Consider the following 21,238-nt stretch of genomic DNA (forward strand, 5'->3'; position numbering starts at 1 on the left):
ATACATGTTATGCTCGATGAGTCAATACATTTTTAATTCTTCCTCTAGTTTGTAAAAAAAAAACAATTTGTATTTACAGTATTATGTAGTAGTGTTTACAATAGAAGTCAAAAGGGTAAGATTTTATTTCATGTGAAAGTAAAAGGCACTGGATATACTGGTCATACCTGGATCTTAAAAACGTTTTCACAGACAAGAATAGTAAGCAATGTTTTTTTTTACAAAACTGTGTAATGCTTATTCTGGTCTTACTCAATATGGTTTCATTGTATGTCACAGAATAATTGTTTAAAAAACATGTACAGTGTGCTTATATTCTGCCTAAAAATGACACATGAGTTTTTTTTAATCCATTTATTAAAATTTTTAATTTATGGCATAAATGTTATGTTTTCATGATTGTTTGTATTTCCACTTTAAGAAAGTGATGGGAATTTGATTTCAGATGTCTCAGAGTCTGGTGAACTACTTCCACTTTGGTCACTGTATGTGTCCCTGAGAGACACAGAAGAAGCATAAGATAGTTACCATTTTTAAATAGTTAAACTCATCTTAAGAGAGTTAATTAGGCAAATTACCGAGGTGAGAGCCGGCATCCTTTCTGAAGATAGTTCTGTAGTTTCCCAGATGCTGCCAGTAGAAGACCAAAATAAGGAGGTGAGGGTTTGATGGGGCGGGAAGTGAATTCTGGGTGATACTGCACTCCGACAAAATAAGGGTGATCTGTTGTTACAGAAGAAACAAGCTGAAACAAATACTGACTATTTCTCCAGACAAGTGCAGATATTAGATATTCACTAAACCTTGAAGTTCAATTATCTCCATTCGCTCCCCCTCCAGGTCCTGACCCACAAATTGAAAACCTGTACCCTCAAAGTGATGCTTCAATTCTGGATTCACCTAGAAAAATGCAAAAGAAACTCATTATGTTGATGTACATTAAAAATAATAATAATAATTTTGTTAACATTGAGTGAACCTCAAAGCGATGCCGATGCCTTTCATCCACATATTCAGCATCTCCATACAGCCTTCCTACAAAAAAACAATTCAAATATCATTCAGATCTAAAACCTTTTAATACAGTATCAGTTTATAATTTTGTATAAAAGTGACTTTCACAGATTACTGTGGCACAAAAGATCACAACTCACGAAGAACGCTGGAGGTGCTTTTGAACAAAGTGCGCCTTTTTCCCAACCGCATGGTTCCTCCCATCTGCCCAGGATTGTGCTCGGGCATTTCAATCACCTGATAACAAACAGATCACATCACCCAACAAGAAAAAGAATCATAATGCAGATATGCTCATTTCTTTAACCAGAACATTACCTACCACTGGATGTTTTGTTTCAGGGTCAAATTCTGTAGAATTGGCATCTGTTAAGAGGAATGAAGTTCAAATAAAAACACTTTAAAAGCACATGCAGAGTTTGATTTGAAAGACATAAAATCAAATCTGGTACGGGTGTTCTTACCTTCCCAGCCAAGCACATTACGAGCAAATTCACACACTGCCAGCTGCATGCCCAAACAGACACCTGCCAAACCAGATTTCAAATGTAACCACAGGCATGCTGTCAAAATAACACTTGATAACACTGCCAGATTTCTGAACAGAACTTTTCTTACCTAAAAATGGCTTTTTCTGTCTCCTTGCCCAGTTAATGGCTTGGATTTTTCCCTCTGTGCCTCGCACGCCAAAGCCTCCAGGAACAAGAACCCCACTAATAGCACATTGAAATAGTCAAATCCACATTCAAATGAACTTTCAAACAATAAATATTCAAAGCGAATGGCAGTTTGTAAACTATTTTACCTCTATAACATGACATATGCTGTGGTGCTTAATCTTTGTGAAAACCCTGATACATTTTTTCAAGATTCTCTGAGAAATAGAAATTAGGACAAATAATGAAAGCAGGACCTGTTTTTATCCCTCGAGTATTGATTACACTGAAAAAGTGGAGCGTTATATGCCAGAATGAAGCCAAGGTTTGCTAATACAAAGCCTAATTAGCTATTTGGATATTGCTGAACATTTTCCAAGAGCCCACAGAGCAGAAATAGCACCATCTGAATAAAACGTATACCGTATTTCCCGGACTATAAGTCACACTTTTTTTCATAGTTTGGCTGGTCCTGCGACTTATAGTCAGGTGCGACTTATTTATCAAAATTAATTTGACATGAACCAAGAGAAATGACCTAAGAGTCATGAACCAAGAGAAAACATTACCGTCTACAGCCGCGAGAGGGCGCTCTATGCTGCTCAGTGCTCCTTTAGTCTACACTGAAGACATAGCGCGCCCTCTGGCGGCTGTAGACGGTAATGTTTTCCGTTCCTGGTTCTAAATAAATGCAACTTATAGTCCAGTGCGACTTATATATGCTTTTTTTCCTCATCATGACGTATTTTTGGACTGATGCGACTTATACTCAGGTGCGACTTAAATTAAATGACTTTAAATGTTCTCTATTGACGGACTAAACAGAGTTTATAGTTACTCTGTTTTTGAGGGTACACTACACTCACTCAGCACTGCAGAGCTTCTGCCAGGCCTCATGGTACTTCACCGGCTCCTCCTGCAACGCTGCTGGCTCCAGGTCTGCCGAATCAATGTACTGAAACAAAGGTAAATTTTTTTGTTTTGTTTTTGAAAGTCTCTTAAGCTCACTAAGTATTTATTTGACCAAAACTACAGTAATATTGTGAAATATGCAAACATTCTAATTTAATTCAAAAGACACTCTCTATTACCTTCATAAAAGCACAGAAAAATGCTACTAGTTCCTCTGGAATTACTTACCTTGACCTCTAGCTTATAGTTGATGGAGAGGGCAGAGTGCTCCAGTGCTTTAATAACAGAGGCATACGAATCTGACAGCTTGGTGTACTTGCCTACTAAAGCAATGGAGGTTTGCTCCAGCAGTCGGTCAGACCTATGAAACAAGGACAGACTGCTAAAAACAGCTATACCATACATGGTGTTTTTTTTATAAGAATGCTATTTTTGAGACTGTTAGGCGGATCCAAACAGTACAAACCGGTCTGACATCTCCTTCCATTTTGTGAGCATTTTGCGAGGTCTCATCTCAATGAGCAAGTTCAGCCTGTGGCACAAATAGTCAACTATTCCCTGATCCTCCAGGAGTAGAGGTACTCTGTAGATGGAAGAAACATCATGTATGCAGATCACCTGTTCGGGTTCTACATGACAAAACATGGAGATCTTCTCTTTCACAGCTGTGTCCAGTGGAGTTGAGCATCGACAGACAATCTGCAAACAAAAACAACAAATTCACAGAAGCAAAAAACTAAGAACTGGAGTGGGTTTATTTGGATTGGCTCTTTATAGCTTATAACAGAGATCAGAGACTGACTAGATCAGGTGACAGGCCAAGTCCACGAAGCTCCCGAACACTGTTCTGTGTAGGTTTGGTCTTCTGTTCTCCTGTTGAATTGGGCTGAAAACACATCCAAAGTGCATGTAAGTATTTCTTTTTAAACTACAAATGTTAAAATATAACTATTATAACTATCATATTATATATATATAATAATTGTTTCCTACCTGAGGTACCAGACTGACATGGATGTTACAAAAATTCTCTCGTTTCACTTTAAACTGAAACTGACGAAATGCTTCAATGAATGGCATACTCTCAATATCTCCGACTGTACCTCCAAGCTGTAAGGGGAAAATTATTAATAAATCATATTTTATTATATCATCATTTATTTATGTAAAAAGTTTATATTCATATGTAATTATACATTTAGTTTTTTTTTTATTTTAACTCTGACAATAGGGTAAAAATGCATGTCGTCATTGAACGCATTTTTCACGAATACCAAATTTATTTTACATTTAATAACTGTCGCTCTGTCCTTGGTAGAAATGTTTCCTCAAAGATGTAAAGCACAAGAAGATATACCTCAATGACACAGACTTCTGGTTCAATCCCATCATCGTCCACCGAGACCTTAGCCTGCCGCATGACCCTTTCCTGAATTGCATCGGTAATGTGTGGTACCACTGTGAGAAATGATTCATATTCAGCTTACTGACACCATATTTCCCATTATGTAACCTCCTCAGAAGCATGTAGGGTGAGCAACAGATGCTTCAACCTTTCTAATACAATCAGAAGAGGATATGCAAAGTAACTAAGGCTTGGTGCTGTCAAATACTTAAAGATACAGTAAACAAACATCACCGTACATCTGTCACCATATAATTTAATGCATTGCAATTTCTTCAATGCACTATTGTTAGAAAAACTATTACAATATACTGATATATACACTACTGTTCAAAAGTCTGGGGTCTGTACATTTTAATAAAGAAATGAATAGAAACAATTATTCTATTATTTTGATCAAATAAATGCAGCTTTGGTAAGGACAAGAAAAAAAATTAAAAATAATGACCCCAAATATTTGAATGGTAGTGTATGGTATGGCTGTACATGCACAGATACAATGCAAACTGAATATAACAGAACACACGAAAATATAGCCCACGTGTATTTTTGGCTCAAACTCAGACAAGACTGAGATAATCCTGTTTCTATGGTGTAAGATCACTTTCAAAAAGATGTATGCACAACTTTAAGCATTCATATTCGTATTTTTAAACATTTGTGCGTAAATTAACTTAGTCACGCAAAATTACGTTTTCATACACGTGAGTCAATAAAATTACATTTGTGTTTTTATGTGAGTGTGACTCTAGAAGCTATGACTGTAAACATTCACGAGTACAACTCTGATTTCTACGACTACGAATTCTTCACTATGAACACAAATTCAAGTTTGTGGGTACGAGTAAAGAACAGTTGAAATGACGTCACTGCCGTCCCAGGGCAGGTAATCGAACCTCGATTCCATCTAACGCGCATGCGTCAAAGGTGAAAGATGGCTAACAACAGACCTGAGGCTGCCAACCTAGGCTCAGCATCACAGGTAAAATAAATAACGTGTTTATTCAACATTTTTTATACGATTTTACTATTTTGATAGCACTTTATAATGATATACATTTCTGCAACTCATAGACGTTATTGCTTTTGCTTGCAAACTATTTACTCGCTGTTAACTAGTGCTAGACGACGTTAGCGTTGATGAAGTGCTCTGTGTTAAAGTAACGTTATAGTTAGTGATGTTAGAACTAAACTGCTCTGTTATCATATGTTTAGCAATGTCGACCAAATCAGTAATGACAACTGAGCCAGATATATGAGTTAACGTCAACCAGCAAGTCATTGGAATGTCAATGAGCATAATGTGCTAATACAAACTTTTGACTCAGTGATTCAGTATCTGCTTTTTATTCACGACCGGAGTACCTGAACGATTGAGGGTAATACAATAACGTTTAATTAACTTATTGATAAGCAATGCAACATTTGTTCAAAACCAGTCATTCAAGGTCATCAGTACATTCATGCATTCTATTAGCCAGACAGTCAGTTGCTTGAGACCAGCCGCAGGAGGTATGGACGGGTTCGGACGAGCTTGCTTTTTGGTCTAAATGTGGACCAAGACCCGGGCGTTGACAAGCCCTACTATGATTAATGTGTTTTGCAGGTGTTCTGTGTAATACTAAAAAATACCTATGGCTATAACATTTGGCATTTAGTTATTGTCTTTCTTATTACTCAGGGCCAATTAACAGACATCTTAAGCACAGCTCAAAACCTGGTGTTGCTGTTGAGAAACAGTGCACTGGCAAATGTCATGCCAGTCAGTCAGGGCAGTACAGGAGAAGCTGCTGTTGGACAGGGAGCACAGTCAGTGCCGACAGTGAGGCCTCAGCGCAATGACTCTGGACAGTCTGTGAAACAAGAAATGGCTCGGTAGGATACATGGGTCGTTTGTCTGCATTCATTTTGTAATTGCACACCCAGTGTAGGTACTTTTAGACAAACTAGGCCCCGATTCTAATGTAAGCAAAATATACATAACATAATCAGTCATTGAGAATGTAGATATATTTTAAGTTAGGTTGTTCTGTGTTGATGGATGATAACATATGAGAATAATAGTTTGCCATCTTATATGTTTAGGTCTTTTCCTGGATTTTTCCGAAAGGAGGCAAGAGGCAAAAAGCGTTTTGCACCATATACACCAACACAACCTGGGAAGAGCTTTTTGGTGAACTTTTTTCTTCTTGAAAATCAACGTGAAAAAACACCAAATGGAGAAGAGGAACTGCAGCTTGTACTGGCTGGCCTTGGAAAACGTTCATTAACCCTTAATGAAAACATCACACATTCAGAGGTATGTAATCTTTAATTAACTTCCTTGCCTAAAGTAATATCTAAAGATTAAAAACACCCATCTTACAATTCATATTAATGCTTGATGTAATAAATATTAGTATGACCAAATAAAAATCATTTTAATACAGTTTTAATCCTGCTTCTGTCATTTTAGTTTTCAGATTTGCTTTTGAGCACATATCCAAGACTGGCAAATATCTGTGGAGGCTGGTTGCTGCACAAGTCCACAGGTATGTAGGCATATACACTGTATTAATGTCCATGGTTTCAAATTGTGTTTCAATGTACTCCCTAGATGAGTAATTGCTGTATATCCAGATTGGCTATATTTAGTATCTACAACTGTTCAATTTTAGGTGGGGGTGGGCAGCGGAGATTGGCTGTTATTCCTCCAGATTTAAATGGATATACCGGCCAGCAGCTAAAAGCAGTGAGCGGGAATGGAAAATACACAATGTACATTGCTCCTTTACAAGAAGAACTGGATACAATTCCTTTACCACCAGAAGCAAAGGAATTTGAGAAGATGCCCAAAGCTCAGTGTACAACCTGCAAGAAAATGGTTCCGCTTCAGATTCTTCCAGGACACATAAAGGAATGCAAAAAACAACTTGTAGATTTGTGCGATTCTGCTGAAGAAGTATGTTAAAGCTTGGTCTTTTAGGCATTATTTCAGGATTTATTGGATTGAAAAATTACATGTTTTTATTGTGTACTGCGCTGAAAAGTGTTGTTATTGTGTTTCATCCCCAGGAAAGCTGCAAGGAAGAAGATGAAGATGAATGCTCAGCTGCCCTTTGCTATGAGAAAAGCAAGGTAAGATACTTTTTGCTGTTATTTTTAAGTTTAATTTACAAATGCCATTTATCAGCACTCACAAATATATGTAAAAACAGCATTGTAACTTGTAATTGGTCTTTTCCAAGGTATTTTCTTTGCACCAATTGCAGGTCATGGTGTTATACATGTCACTTTGCTGGTGCTATAAATTTAGGCTCTACAAGTGTTGTTTAAGTTTCTTTAGCTTCGATATGTTTTCTTATATTTCAGGAGTAGTGTGATGCTTTATTCACATGCATTGTAAATTCATTTGTTAGACAGCTGAGTGTCCTGTGTGCGGAAATGCATTTCATCCTGAAATCATTGAGTTCCATGCAGCCAGTTGCGGATTACGGTAATGTTGGTTTCAGTGCTACTTTTTTATGTTGAATGTTGATTTGACAATAAATTAGATGTAAGGAGAGTTCCTGCCAAATTTTTACATTTTAAATGTAATTGTTTATTGTTAATTCAGGACAATCTGTTTACTTTGTGTGCAGAACTTCAGATGATGATGGCCATGAGTCAAGTGATCCAATCAGTACCTTTCAAAGGTAAAATTGTATATTAGGGAATTATAGTGGTGAATGATGTTATCTGAACAATAAACCTTTAAAGAGATACTGCAGTATCAATTAGCTTTTTCCTGTTGAAAAGTGATGTTATGTGTGGTCATAGAGAAATCTAGTAATCCAGAAACATGGTATGTTTGTGATATTTTACCCGTTTGGACTTGCATTGAAGCCTCACCTCACTCCTGAGAACTTCACCAGTATAGGAGGATGTGCGAGTATTGTACCAGGCCTAACGGCCACCCTGAGAGACAGTAGCAACCACCTATGAAATCATAAAACCACTCATAGATTTAGTTGTGATTCAAATGTTCAATGTCTGTTTTTATTTATTTTTTTCAGTTCTGAGGATATCTTGAACTGGATCGGTTCTCAAGTTGATGAGACAAACACATTTTCCATCTGTGTGTCGCGAACTGATCTCTACAACAGAGGCATGCAACAGTGGCAACGGCAGAAGAAGACCTCACCCAAATGTAGACTTAAGGTCACATTCTTTGCCGAGGCAGGCATTGATAATGGTGCCCTTACCAAAGAATTCCTCACAGGTACCTGTGTATGTCCATATTTGTTAAATCAGACACATATATGTCAACAGGGGGCCTTTGGTGGTGCAATGGGCTCAAATGCTGATTGGATGAAAAAATGAACATTTGAAGAGACCTTTTGTATTTCATGTATTTGTTGTTTTCCTGAAATGCTGGTAGAAATAGAAAAAAGACTCTTTGTTGAAGGTCCAGATAAGAAAGGGAAGAATCCCGTTTACTGCCTTAACAGTTTGGACTGTAATTACTTCAGGTGTGTAATTAAGTTCTTTTTGCATGTTGTCTTTAAGCGTATTAATTGCAGTACTACTTTAGTTTATATGCAATTGTTTAATTATTCCATTTATTAGGACTGCAGGAGAAGTCATGGCAGCTAGTCTGGCACAAGGCGGACCTTGCCCTAACTTCCTGCGTGAATGGTGCTTCAGTTATCTCTGCTCTGGTGACTCTGACAGCATTCAAGTGTCTGCCAGTGATGTCACAGATTTGGAACTGTCACAGCTAATTGTAAAGGTAAGTCCAATTTTATCAGGGTCAATAATAGTATTAACTTCATTATGACATGGATTGCACAAATCTAATGAGTTGTTTGTTTGACCGTAGAGCACAATTATGCAATGAGAACAACTTTCACTTAACACCAATCGACTTTCAGATAAACACCGCCAATGATGACAACATCAGCGACCTGATTGGTGACATTGTGACCTGCGGATACACTGGAATCGTGTCTGTGGATAAAAGGGACAGCATAATAAGGTATATTAACATTTTTGGTTTTCATTATGGCAAGGGAGTATTGTACAACAATTTGTGACTTGATTTGGATTTTTTTCTTGCAAAGCTATGTTGTGAAACCACTTTTAAATGTCACCAAATTATAATTTAACAATTATATCTTTTTTCCTACAGTAAACAGTTTTTTCCACAAAAGTAGAATCTCCTGATGAAACACTTTTATATTGTCTATTAGAGCTGTTATACTTCACTCCACCATGAGACTCATCCCGATGCTCGACCAGCTCAGAAAAGGCCTGCAGCTCTATGAACTACCAAAGATCATGAATACCCATCAAGACCTTTGCCAACCACTGTTTGTTACAGGGGAAGATGATAAGGTACATTCTTGTCTCAGACACTCTTAGGCCAGACCTGATTTTGTGGTCAACTTAGAGAAGTCCCTGTACATATTGGGGCTTACAGTACCATGGGAGGTTGCCGTTGGGGAAGCATATGAATGGAAAAGCCAGAAGTACACAGAACTAGCAGCCGAGGCAGAACTGTACGGCTGGCATACTCGGGTGCTTCCTGCTGAGGTTGGATGTGGAGAGTTTGTAGTCATTTTAACAACCAGGCTCCTCAAGGATGTGGGGATTTGTTCCAAAAAAAGTGCAGATTCTTCATAGGGATTGTAACAACACGTCCTAGTAGCTCGACATGGGTTTCTGGTTGCTTTTAATTAAGCATTTATTTTTCTGCAAGAATTACTATGTTGAATGCAGACTGAAATGTATTTTCTTCTTAAAGGTAGATGCAGTCTTCATTTTGGAGAACAGCCGCCCTGTCTTCAGTGAGATTGGTTCTGCCAAACACCGCATGGAAACAAATATCATGAACTTTTTCCAGGACTACCTTCAGGAAATTGAGGATTCTGGTGTGTTTTAGCCAATATTGAATAATATAGAAGTAGTAAGCTTTTCTTCTGCTGTCCTGCAGTAATTTTTATACAGCACAGTGGAAATGGCTAGCTACGAATTTACATACTCCAATAAATTCACAAGCCTTAATATATCTTTTGCAGAATCTTGATGTGAAATTTAATATTATGACCTCTAGAATAACACTGCTTCATGAAATTTTACAGACAGCCAGGGCTTTTAACACCCCCTGCTCCCAACCCAAAAAGGGGCTATGCTTAACATGTTAATCTGATTTAATTGAGGGATTGTATTAACTAATTGTATTAAGTTGAAAAACTATTAAAAAGATGCTGCCTTCCTTTAGTTATCCAGACTTACATTTAATCTCTTTTTTTTTTAAGAACAAGATGGCCCAAGCAACAACAGTATTGCTCCAGAAAGTTTGACTGTTGGACGAATCATGCAGTGGCTCACCGGACAGGGACACAAGCCCCTTCTGCCTAGTGAAAAGAAGGACTTTGTCATAAATGTGAAATTCCACCATGACTGTGACACACAGCACACTGTTTGTTTTCCTATTGTCAGCGCCTGCAGTCGTACAGTCACATTTCCCTCAGCACACCTGAAAACATTCAGTGAATTCAAAAACATTATGACATTAGCAATATGCCATGGGCAAACTTTTGACAGGGTGTAACAAGTAACTGCATAAGTCAAAATAGGCATTGAATTGTTTGGTTTTATTGCCATTTTCTTTGCCATTTTCTTGTTTCTGTGAATAACTTTATTCATTGTTACAAAACCATTGTTTTGCTGTTATTAATGGTTCACTTTAAAACCAAAATGAATGAGGAGTTAGTTTTTTACCTCACTGTTACTCCCTTGATAAAATGAAGTAATATCACAGCAAGCCTTTTGTAACTGGCAGTCTGTTTGCAAATGTTCAACTTCATTCCATTAAATCTTTTGTAAGGACTGCTTATATCTTAGGTGTTTCTTTGTGTCACACATAGACTTTCAATGCACTGAACCATTGATATATAAATGTCTCTGCCAAATGATTCTGACGATGCAGAGGGATCGATCATGGACTGTACAGTTTCCATACTAGCTGGAGTCAGCGGGCACTCAATTACTGGGACTTAAACTCCATAAGGTTCTTCAGGCACACCATCAAACATCTCCCAGTCAGTTCCAAACAGCTCCGTGTTCTGAAAATAATGTTATTTTGTATGAAACAACATTTAGAAATATTTGAAAACACTGCCAAGCACACATTGACGTACAAAGGCCTAGTGCAGTGACTAAAGGAAATGAAAATCAAAATTAAGCTCAGTTGACTGTCTAATTGTGTGCTTAAGTGAAGCAACACACTACTCTTACATACTTCTATATTATTATTCAATAACTTTCTTCAAGAGTTATTGACACCATTCAAAAACTCTACATTTCAGCTTTTTATATAAGTCTAAATCGACACTTTCAGGTTGAAAACATTTGAACTGCATTTTGTTACTGCACTTTGAGAGATAGCTTCAACAAACCTGCAAATCTTCATCTGCGTCACAAGGGTTCTGCATGTGACCCATAACCCAGAGTTGGTTAGGGGTGAGTCCACCTTCAGATCGTAAGGGATGGTTGTCCCAGCCTTCTGTGAATGTGTGAAGGGTCTCTGCCAGACGCGGAAGGAACACATAATGGGCACAAAACAGATGGACAGCATCTGACAAATCCAATAGGCCATCTTCTTCTAGACTGTGAAGAACTTCATAGTACAGATGAGTGACAGAGGTCCAGACATCTCGCCATAGGCGTTCAATCCTAAATAAGAAATAACAGGCCTTATTCAACTCAAAAGTAATCATTCACATAGTCTTACTTAAAATACTTTACAACAATGATTTAACATTCTCACTATGAATATACTGTAGATTATGTAAATTATCATTTTAACCTTTGGTTGTGTACGCTTCGCCCAGCGATGAAGCTCCCTCTTCCGGTGCCTTTAACACTGAACATGGTTTCAGCAATTGCGACATTTTCAACGCCTTCATCTCCCCTGACCCTGTAAAATGAATAGGGGAAATGCTCAGTTATAATTATCATTTATCACAACAGAATATTCCATTGAACATTACTGAAATGATCAACAAGAGCATAGAAACAGTAGCACAAGATATCACTATTTACCTGGAAGGCCAGCCAAAGTTTTCCACTGCCTTGAGGAAAAATGAAAGGGCAGTGTTTGAGCAGTTATTTGTTGCTGGTTCCAGATACAGTATCTATACAGACAACAGAGTTTCATATAGTGAATCTGCAAACGTTTAAATATACTCACATTGCCTACTGCACACACAATAATGACTTAGGTTAAAGTATATTACCAAATGTAATGCACCAAAAATTTGCTCATTAAACGTGACTTTTGCTGTGCACATGGATAAATGCACAATATTAAACTGCATGTAATCAACTACTGTTGTCCTTTATTTTGATATTTTTACTTTTCATCTGACCCAACTGTCTTGTTTTTCTTAATGTCTTAATTCAATGGAGAAACGAAAAAATGAATTTGCAAAAACCAAAATCAGACAGTTATTTGAATTTGGTTTTGTCATTATACGTTTTGAATTCAAAAATGAAAAAAAAAAAAAATAATAATAATACGGACGGACCCATATGCAGTCTATCAACAGTGAATACATGAACACAAACATATACAGGAAGAATAAAGCACTATAATAAAAGCAGTAAAAAAAAAAAAAAGTGATGCACCTTTCTTGAGTAACCATCTATTGCTCCAAATATGACGATGTTGTACCTTGAAATTAAAAGGATGAGATGACAATGAGCAGTCAATGAAAAGAGCTGCATTAACTCAACACCCATAATAAAGTACATAAATAAATGAATATCTTACCTTATGAGCTTATGGTTAGTGTCCACGTGCACTAATGACAAAGGCCGCTGTACGAAGTATGTCCTCCTGACGATGCAACCCAGCTGTGTCATTCTTTCCAAAATTCCTGGAGCGTCAACTCTGTGCATGGACTCCTTGATGCGATTCCACTGAACTCTATGTCCATTTGATTGGAGACAACCTTTAACCATTCTGTATCCTGCGTTTGGGATCCTGGTTTTTATGGAGATGACAGCATCATCCAGTTCACTGTCAGATAAACTGCTGTATGTAAGTCTTGTGGACAACCTGAGTTCATGCATACGCCGGAAAATTGTACTTTGGCTGACACCCAGCAGGTTGGCAATACAAGACACTGGTAAGGGCATGTCAATGAGCCGGGACAGCAGCTCCTCAGAAAAACAAAATTTTGGTCGGCCGCGTCCTCCTTCTCTAATAAAAACACAAGGACTCTCTTGGGAAAGAGCTGCGTGGATCATTCTTTGAAGGGATAAAAGACACTCCACAATTTCAGCTGGGATGTTTAAAATGCTAGATGCAGATGTCAGAATAAAGGCTTCCTGATTTACAACGTACTGGAAGTAGTCCAAATTAAAGTATGGTTGACTTAACGTGTCAGTGATCCTTGATTCCAGACGCTGCAGTAACTGAGTAGCCAGTGGTCCCTGTAAATGCCAAAATACATATTAGATGCAATGCATGGTACCGTTACCTTAGCCGTACCAATTCAACATTATGTAACGTTAGGCTAAATAGACATTCAAAACATTACAACTGAAGTATGTTTGCAAACTATTAGGCGTAACTAAGTTAACGTTATAATTATTTTGCAAGCTAAAGCAATTACTTCGTCTGTTCATTACTGATTTGGTCGACATTGCTAAACATATGATAACAGAGCAGTTTAGTTCTAACATCACTAACTATAACGTTACTTTAACACAGAGCACTTCATCAACGCTAACGTCGTCTAGCACTAGTTAACAGCGAGTAAATAGTTTGCAAGCAAAAGCAATAACGTCTATGAGTTGCAGAAATGTATATCATTATAAAGTGCTATCAAAATAGTAAAATCGTATAAAAAATGTTGAATAAACACGTTATTTATTTTACCTGTGATGCTGAGCCTAGGTTGGCAGCCTCAGGTCTGTTGTTAGCCATCTTTCACCTTTGACGCATGCGCGTTAGATGGAATCGAGGTTCGATTACCTGCCCTGGGACGGCAGTGACGTCATTTCAACTGTTCTTTACTCGTACCCACAAACTTGAATTTGTGTTCATAGTGAAGAATTCGTAGTCGTAGAAATCAGAGTTGTACTCGTGAATGTTTACAGTCATAGCTTCTAGAGTCACACTCACATAAAAACACAAATGTAATTTTATTGACTCACGTGTATGAAAACGTAATTTTGCGTGACTAAGTTAATTTACGCACAAATGTTTAAAAATACGAATATGAATGCTTAAAGTTGTGCATACATCTTTTTGAAAGTGATCTTACACCATATGTTTCCTCCTGCCACATTTCATATTTATGTTCAAGTCCTCGTGACATTGTGTAGCTCACCTTGTACAGTTTTGCCCAAGTAATCCCCCCTCCTCTCCTTGTTTATAACAGACTGATAGATCTTCCCCGTTGTCAAATTGTTGTCCCTGGTTAACCGGATGTCCAGAAAACGTTCATAGTTCCCTAAATCCAAATCAACCTCTCCCCCATCATCCAGCACAAACACTTCACCTGTTAAACAGAGCGTCAGAGAGATTGACAGTGGCACGCAGACGCAGATAGAACAAAAGACAGCTGGCAGAGTCATCAGCATGGGATGCTCTAGGACAAAAAATAATCAAAACAATTTTGCAAAACAAATATCGCATGTAGCAACAGTTCATATTTCTGTATCGTCAACATAAAAATTCAAACGAGGTCAATCTCTTTAAAGCAGCCATGCACTTACCATGTTCATAGGGAGAGAAAGTGCCTGCATCGATGTTGATGTAGGGGTCGATTTTGATAGCAGTGACATGCAGGCCGCATGATTTGAGTATAGTGCCCACACTGCTGGCTATGATGCCTTTACCAATGCCAGATATCACACCACCTGTCACCAGTATGTACTTCATTATTCAACAGCGTCTATCAGTACAAGAAAGATGATGATGTTTATTTCAACGATTATGTAATACAAATATGACATGAATAAGCAATTAAACTAAACATATATGTATAACGATCGTGACAAATTCTGCAACTCCCAAGCAGGTAATGTTAAGAAAGGACAAACTGCACACCATGATGACCTTGTAAACAAATGCAAAATAAACCAAAGTGTCATTCACCAAAGCGTCTTTAGCATATAAAGTGTACATGCTATGACCAGAGCGTTTCGTAGTTTCTTTTAATAATAGGCTCATAACTGAAACCCATTAGAGACTCTAGTAGATTACATAACATTGCAGTGAACTTCCATTTTGGTACAAATGACTAGCGAGGTACAATGCAGAAACTGAACATAAAATTAACGTTTAACCCTACCTGAACCCGTGCAGTTAAATTATCTAAAAACCGTAGATTAAAAACACCGACTCAGTGTAAACGAGCCATCCTGACGAAACGTTTGTTTGGGTGTCAGCGAAATCCGGTAAAGCGCCAAAACAACACGTGGTGTGGATCCAGTGCTGAGCTCTAACTCTAGCTGAACCACCCCAAAGTCCTTAGAATGAGCGTTATTATAGCCAAAGTACTTTTATTATATAGTCTTTGTTATAACATAGAATGAACACATTATGTTAACAATGTATTGTTATATTTTATGGTATAATTTCTGTATTAACTGCATTACATCGATGTAGTCTATTTTTAAATATGTTTACATACAGTTACTGTTACCTTCCCAGAAAAAACGTGAAGGCTAAATGGAGGGGCTCGCATCTACTGCCCGTTTGCAAAACGGTTTATGTAAAATGTATTGACATAATTTATACATGTATAGATTAAGTATTATCAATGCAACTGCAGTGTGTTGCGCCATGCTTGTAATCAATTTGAATCACTCAAATGAGAATTACACTTCCATGTTATCCATAAAATAGCATATTAGGGTCGATATGTATTAAAATATAAAAAATCATTTTTATACAAAACCCCAACCAGTTCCTTGTTTTATTCAAAATTCTGATTTCTATTTCAACATTATCAAAGCACCATTGAAACCGCAAATCAGTTTTCTTTATTGGCATAAAAAACATTTAGCCATGGGATTGACATTTAGCTAAAAATGTCACACAAAAAAAGCCTCTATTAATCATTTTCTTATGAGTCAGATAAATTGTTTCCAACAGGAAAGAATCTACTAGAGTGGCAACACTAGAATAAAATATCTGTTTATCATAAGCGACGTCTGACGTCACGCTGACGTCAAACTTTAAACACGAGCAGGAGGAGTCGCGCGGGAAGCGGGATTTTTGAAAAACGAAACATTTACGCCTGTCAGTGATTTTGTCTAATTCTGATTTATTCGGTTAAATACAGGATTTATTAAAGATAAAAGTAGGCAATAATTCAATATTAAAATTAATGTAACTTGACAAACTTATTATACAAATTATAAAACCCCGGTATGTTAGCTTGAACAAGTTTATGGCTTGCCGTCATAATAAATCTACCACTCATATATTTATAGCCACCAGATGGCGCCATGCATCGTCATGAGAAACATTAAAGAGACAGTAAAATTCACACACATAATGTTTATTGACAGTTTAAGTTGAAAGGTTACATGAAACCTGTGCTGAGTCATTAAAAAACAAACAAACAACAACAAAAACTTTTTTCAGTTTTGGTTGCAGTTTTTTTTTTCTATCCAAATTGTGAACAGCAAGACTTAGATGGAAACATCATGGAGTGAAATTGGAAACATTGCAAGGACCAAAGACATCAAAGCTGATTAGTTTTGCCAGGTACCTCTTTCTAAATGATATGTGGTTGTGAAACATGACAGCCGTTCACATACTCCTCTTCCCTCCAACCCAGAAATTAATAATCAGAAAATGATTAGCATCTGAATATGAGTCACCCATCACTGTGACTGAATATATCACCAGTACTTTCTTCCAAAAGTGTATAGACCAAATTAATTATTCAGAGACTATAATTCATTCAATCCTTTATTTAACATTTCAGTCAACAGCTGAGATGTTTCTCTCCTGGCGACAGCTGGGTTTAGGTTTGCTTATTATTTATCTTATTATAGCACACTGTGCCTGGTCTAGGCTGTGCTTGAGTGAGGTGTGTCACATAGTACTAACATAAGCATTCCAGGTAATTATAGCTACCAGAGCAAACTGCATTTGTGTTGGCTGAGCTCCATCGATCTGAATGAGACTCACATGTAGAGCTGTTAGCATTATGTAAGATCACATCAAGTGCATCTTTCAGGCAAACATTTTAAAAATGCGGATTAAATGTGATGTTTTTTGAAAATACTTTAAAAGTATTTTAAATGCACTCAATCTTTTGTTTATGCCACACTTATAGAAATGAGTCTTGGATGTAGTATCACGCAAAAGCAAAGTTTTCATTTACCAAAGCCATTATGCAGTTTTAAATAGACAATTTTTATATCTGTCTCTGCTGCAGATATGCAGAGATTATTGCTTGTGTCCAATTTTGACAGATTGTAAATAATCTTTATACTAAAACAATATGAAACACAAGATTTTATGAATTATTATTAGTAGTAGTAGTAGTAGTGAAAGTAACAATACTAATAAAAATAAATTGTAATGCATTTTGTTTTCTGTTATATATATATATATAGTACATCAACATAATATTTGATAATGTATTTTTATTATTATTGTCAAATAAAATAATGCATCTCATGTTTTCTGTTATGTATTTCTTTTTTATTGATTTATTTTATACAATAATGGAAAACAACAACAACAGTAGTACATAATAATACATAATATATGTTAATTTGTGTGTGTGTGTGTGTGTGTGTGTGTGAGAGAGAGAGAGAGAGTGTATACATATACATATATACATATAATCATCAAATAAAATAATGCATCCAGTGTTTTCTGTCATGTATTTCTATTTTTATTTTACAATGTAAATTAAAAAAGCATTATATTTTATTAATAATAATAATTGAATAAAAATAAAATAGTGTATATAGAAAATAAATACATTTAAATAATATTGCATTTTTATTTTATTTTGATTTATTTATGATTAAGTAGAAAAAGAAGGAGAAGAAGAAGAAGAATTGTAGTAGTAGTGGTGCTTTAATAACATTTACTGCAAAGTTGTTTTGGATCTAAATGGTTATAAAATGTAATTTATTTTATCTTTTAACATTTAAGGTTAAAATGCGATGTGCTTAGTACTGATTAAAAATATTACCATTTACTTGTGCATTAATTTTTTTTTAATGAGTAAAGTTATACTGTCACACCCCTTGTGGACTGTTGGTTTTGGTTTCTTCCTCTGTGTCCATATTTGGTTGTTCCTGTTCTAATTATTAGGTAATCACCTCATTGTGCTCACCTGTCTGCCCCTCATTATCTGTGCTATATTAGTTCCTTTCTCTTGTTTTCTTATTTGTTGGTTATTGTGGATGTTATCATGTGCGTGTGCGCTTACCCTATTTGGAATTACAGTTTGTGGAAAATTAAAGTGTTATTTGACTTTGTTGTCATCGTTCAAATAACGGTCACGTGCACCAAACAGTGACCTATACATTCATGCTAAGGAAACCCCATATATTTTTTTAAAATATTGTGTAATGTGCATAAATGCAAAACAGTTGTCATGATGGAAACCTGTTTGGTTACCATCATGACAACTACTTTGCATTTATGTGCATTGTAACAAATCTAGCATGAGAGAATGAAGACAATCTAATATCAGCTTTTACAGGCCCGTGAGCTCAGAATCCACCCACAACATCCTCTTAATAAAAGCCGCAGTTAACGAGGAAAACAAATGCAGTTGGAGGGTATAGTCGATTGTGAGCTGGGAATGAGCTGTAATTTGATTATGAAGCCGGGTGAAATTAAAGAAACTGTGTTGTGCTGAAAGAACAATCTCCATTTTAACCTAACAAACACTATTCAGAAGATATCACTAAATCATTTAAATGCTCCAGTATTATTTTGCCCTCTTTACTGAGCTACAACTGCTCACCTATGTAATTACAGACACAAGTGCTCACTGCTGACACACACCGCCTTCACCATAGTGGTCATGTTAGGGGAGGTCTGGAAATTAGAGGATTGTGCAATTACGTGAAACACATGCACTTTTTTTTTTTTTTTTTGGTGTAAACACACCCTGCTCATGTACTTAGCATAAACAGCTATGAGAAGCAAATTCTGGATCAGTGTTAAAAAAAAAAAGACCACAAGTGTATATTCTGAATGCTACTGTGTGTTCATGTTGAGAGAATGAAATGTGACTTTGAGGAACAAAGTCAGCCGTCTTTAAGGATGCCCGCTGCTCTTTCAACCAGTTTTAATATAACTGAGATGAAATAGTGTTTGTTGTACACTGCACTGACCAATCAGTGAGGACTTAGAGAAACACTGTCCTCTGTCTCATGAAAGTCATGTATGAAATCCAGATTTGGTGAAACATCTAGCATGTGATCCTGTGCCAGCAAGCCTAGAACACACACCATTCACAAGTCAGATGTTAAGCTTGTAGACAAAAGACTCTTTGTCACTTGGTCTCTTATCTAATAATTTAGTTATGTAGCTATGAGCAAACAATACAATCCCTTGCTTAAGGGCCCACATTATTTCACAACCTCTCAAAAGATGCCTCATAATGCTCACAAGTTTGTTCCTTAAACTCATATTTTAAGTCTTATTTGGTCATTGAATGCATAGATAGCATTATTTGTTCACCTCAGTTAAATAGTGTTTTACATAATTTTCTGAAATACTTTTCAGTGGTGTGATGATGCATCGTCACTCATTTAACCCATTTACCCAGTTAAATGAAACCGGCGCTACTTTCATTTCCAACAAATTAATTATTTATCATCGGTAGTGAAAATGACTTCCCTTGATGGAAGCTTGAAGATAGTATGCATGCAAAATAATGTTAACTCGAAAAACTGGTAATATTTCATATACACAAATCTATTTGAGTAGCTGTTAAATAAAATGTCAGTCAGTCATTATCACTTACATATATATAGGGCTATACATGATGATATAACCATCCAAAAGTTTGGTGTATTTGTTTTTATTTTTTTTTAATTTAGTCTCCTACGCTTACCAAGGCTGCATTTAAAGCAGTGTTTATTATTATTATTATTATTATTATTATTATTATTATTTTTATTTTAATAATCATTATAGTCTCTGAAATCATTCTGATATGCTTATTTGGTGCTTGGAAAACATTTCCTATATTATCAATCCAATCCAATCCTTATCAATATTATTAAACAGTAAATTAAACAGTAGTGCTTAATATTTTTGTGGGAACTGCTATTCAGTTTTTCATGATTCTTTTGGTGCATAAGAAGTTCAAAAGAACAGTATTTCTTTGAAATATAAATATTCATAACATTAGTGACTTTTGATCATTTTAGTGCATACTTGTTTGAATTGATATTCTTATTGTTTTTGTGAAAAATGTGTAAAGATTACACATTTCTCAACATATACCTTTTATCAGCATATGAATTTGCTGAGAATCAAACCATTGTTCCTGGGGTTGCCAATACAGTAGGATTGCCATTAGTTTCAACAAGAGAAATATAAAAATATTGCAAAAAAAAAAAAAAAGAACATTTCATATAAATGAATAAAAAATGCAAAAGTTCAGAGCTAAATTTGTGTTCTAATCTACTTCTGACACACACACACACACAGATCTACATTATGAAGAGGGAAGCACTGCTGATTCACCACCTGTCGCCCAGGTACAGTCCAAGAGACTGTCCTCACCCATGAAGGAAAACGACCAACAAATCTCTAAAGCACACTGCACGCTTTGCATGATTTAAATACAAATGAAAAAACTAGCACTGCAGAGCCATTTGTTTCAAAAGAATTGCCACAAATTTGACACAAATCATGCTTTTTAAACTCTCACAAATGTATTGTTTTCCAATATGTATATTTAAAGGTGTTGCTGAATACATCTAACTGATTTTCAGTTTTTACTTTACAGATGTAGTTACCAGAAGGAATGGATTATAGCCTAGTTGAACTGGACAAATGCATGTTAACAAAATGTTGCACATAAGTTTTAAGTCCCATACTGTTGAAATGTATCTGTTAGAGATGTTAGACAGGCATGAACTACAATGCCCATCGTAATGGAGGTTGCAGGCTGCCCTTTTGTCAAGTGTTAATCCTCCAGCCACCATACGCAGATGTCCCCATCACATGGAACTGACAGATTGCTGTGGAGAACCATGGGAAGGGTGAGGA

General features: G+C 36.4%; 3 protein-coding genes across 6 annotated transcripts; 1 reads left to right on the plus strand and 2 right to left on the minus strand.

Moving 5' to 3' along the window:
• Window positions 1–339: 339 nt before the first annotated feature.
• On the minus strand, window positions 340–15,471 carry LOC113059316 (CTP synthase 1-like). The gene is made up of 17 exons (XM_026227725.1): window positions 15,318–15,471; window positions 14,740–14,918; window positions 14,352–14,522; window positions 3,940–4,040; window positions 3,576–3,692; window positions 3,385–3,468; window positions 3,049–3,281; window positions 2,811–2,943; window positions 2,537–2,625; window positions 1,633–1,727; window positions 1,479–1,541; window positions 1,337–1,380; window positions 1,155–1,251; window positions 980–1,035; window positions 804–900; window positions 579–723; window positions 340–495 (listed from the first exon to the last, which is right to left on the minus strand). Exons 2-17 carry the CDS (start codon window positions 14,903–14,905, stop codon window positions 417–419), a joined length of 1,770 nt encoding a protein of 589 aa, XP_026083510.1. The 5' UTR covers window positions 14,906–14,918; window positions 15,318–15,471; the 3' UTR covers window positions 340–416.
• Window positions 4,616–10,840, plus strand: LOC113059315 (uncharacterized). Of its 3 annotated transcripts, none has more exons than XM_026227724.1 (15): window positions 4,616–4,969; window positions 5,669–5,862; window positions 6,073–6,286; window positions 6,443–6,518; window positions 6,645–6,928; window positions 7,042–7,104; window positions 7,386–7,462; window positions 7,608–7,661; window positions 8,022–8,227; window positions 8,414–8,477; window positions 8,575–8,737; window positions 8,880–8,983; window positions 9,198–9,342; window positions 9,752–9,878; window positions 10,266–10,840. In XM_026227724.1, the coding sequence occupies exons 1-15, from the start codon at window positions 4,922–4,924 to the stop codon at window positions 10,559–10,561; spliced, it is 2,115 nt and encodes a 704-aa protein (XP_026083509.1). In that variant the 5' UTR covers window positions 4,616–4,921; the 3' UTR covers window positions 10,562–10,840. The 3 variants fall into 3 exon arrangements, with proteins under 3 accessions (XP_026083509.1, XP_026083508.1, XP_026083507.1); XM_026227723.1 differs by having other exon boundaries at window positions 4,617–4,969; window positions 8,387–8,477; XM_026227722.1 differs by having other exon boundaries at window positions 4,620–4,969; window positions 8,375–8,477.
• LOC113059317 (uncharacterized) lies at window positions 10,586–14,337 on the minus strand. 2 transcript variants are annotated; one of them, XM_026227728.1, is made up of 7 exons: window positions 13,898–14,337; window positions 12,785–13,449; window positions 12,640–12,685; window positions 12,055–12,083; window positions 11,819–11,929; window positions 11,409–11,685; window positions 10,586–11,075 (listed from the first exon to the last, which is right to left on the minus strand). In XM_026227728.1, the coding sequence occupies exons 1-7, from the start codon at window positions 13,943–13,945 to the stop codon at window positions 11,007–11,009; spliced, it is 1,245 nt and encodes a 414-aa protein (XP_026083513.1). In that variant the 5' UTR covers window positions 13,946–14,337; the 3' UTR covers window positions 10,586–11,006. The 2 variants fall into 2 exon arrangements, with proteins under 2 accessions (XP_026083513.1, XP_026083511.1); XM_026227726.1 differs by having other exon boundaries at window positions 12,055–12,146; window positions 13,898–14,335.
• Window positions 15,472–21,238: the final 5,767 nt, after the last annotated feature.

Source organism: Carassius auratus, chromosome 41 (genome assembly GCF_003368295.1).
Source record: "Carassius auratus strain Wakin chromosome 41, ASM336829v1, whole genome shotgun sequence".
NCBI classification, from domain to species: Eukaryota; Metazoa; Chordata; class Actinopteri; order Cypriniformes; family Cyprinidae; genus Carassius; species Carassius auratus.

Coding starts and splice junctions, on each gene's coding strand:
- LOC113059315 (XM_026227722.1), top strand. CDS start 4,922: ATGGCTAACAACAGACCTGAGGCTGCCAACCTAGGCTCAGCATCACAG. Junction 8,228..8,374: donor TACCAAAGAATTCCTCACAG/GTACCTGTGTAT, acceptor GTTGTTTTCCTG/AAATGCTGGTAGAAATAGAA. Junction 8,738..8,879: donor TGTCACAGCTAATTGTAAAG/GTAAGTCCAATT, acceptor ATCGACTTTCAG/ATAAACACCGCCAATGATGA.
- LOC113059317 (XM_026227726.1), bottom strand. CDS start 13,945: ATGGCTAACAACAGACCTGAGGCTGCCAACCTAGGCTCAGCATCACAG. Junction 11,930..12,054: donor AACTTTGGCTGGCCTTCCAG/GTAAATAGTGAT, acceptor TTCATTTTACAG/GGTCAGGGGAGATGAAGGCG. Junction 11,076..11,408: donor ACGCAGATGAAGATTTGCAG/GTTTGTTGAAGC, acceptor CATTATTTTCAG/AACACGGAGCTGTTTGGAAC.
- LOC113059316 (XM_026227725.1), bottom strand. CDS start 14,905: ATGAAGTACATACTGGTGACAGGTGGTGTGATATCTGGCATTGGTAAA. Junction 2,944..3,048: donor TGGAAGGAGATGTCAGACCG/GTTTGTACTGTT, acceptor CTTGTTTCATAG/GTCTGACCGACTGCTGGAGC. Junction 1,542..1,632: donor ACAGAAAAAGCCATTTTTAG/GTAAGAAAAGTT, acceptor CTGGTTTGGCAG/GTGTCTGTTTGGGCATGCAG.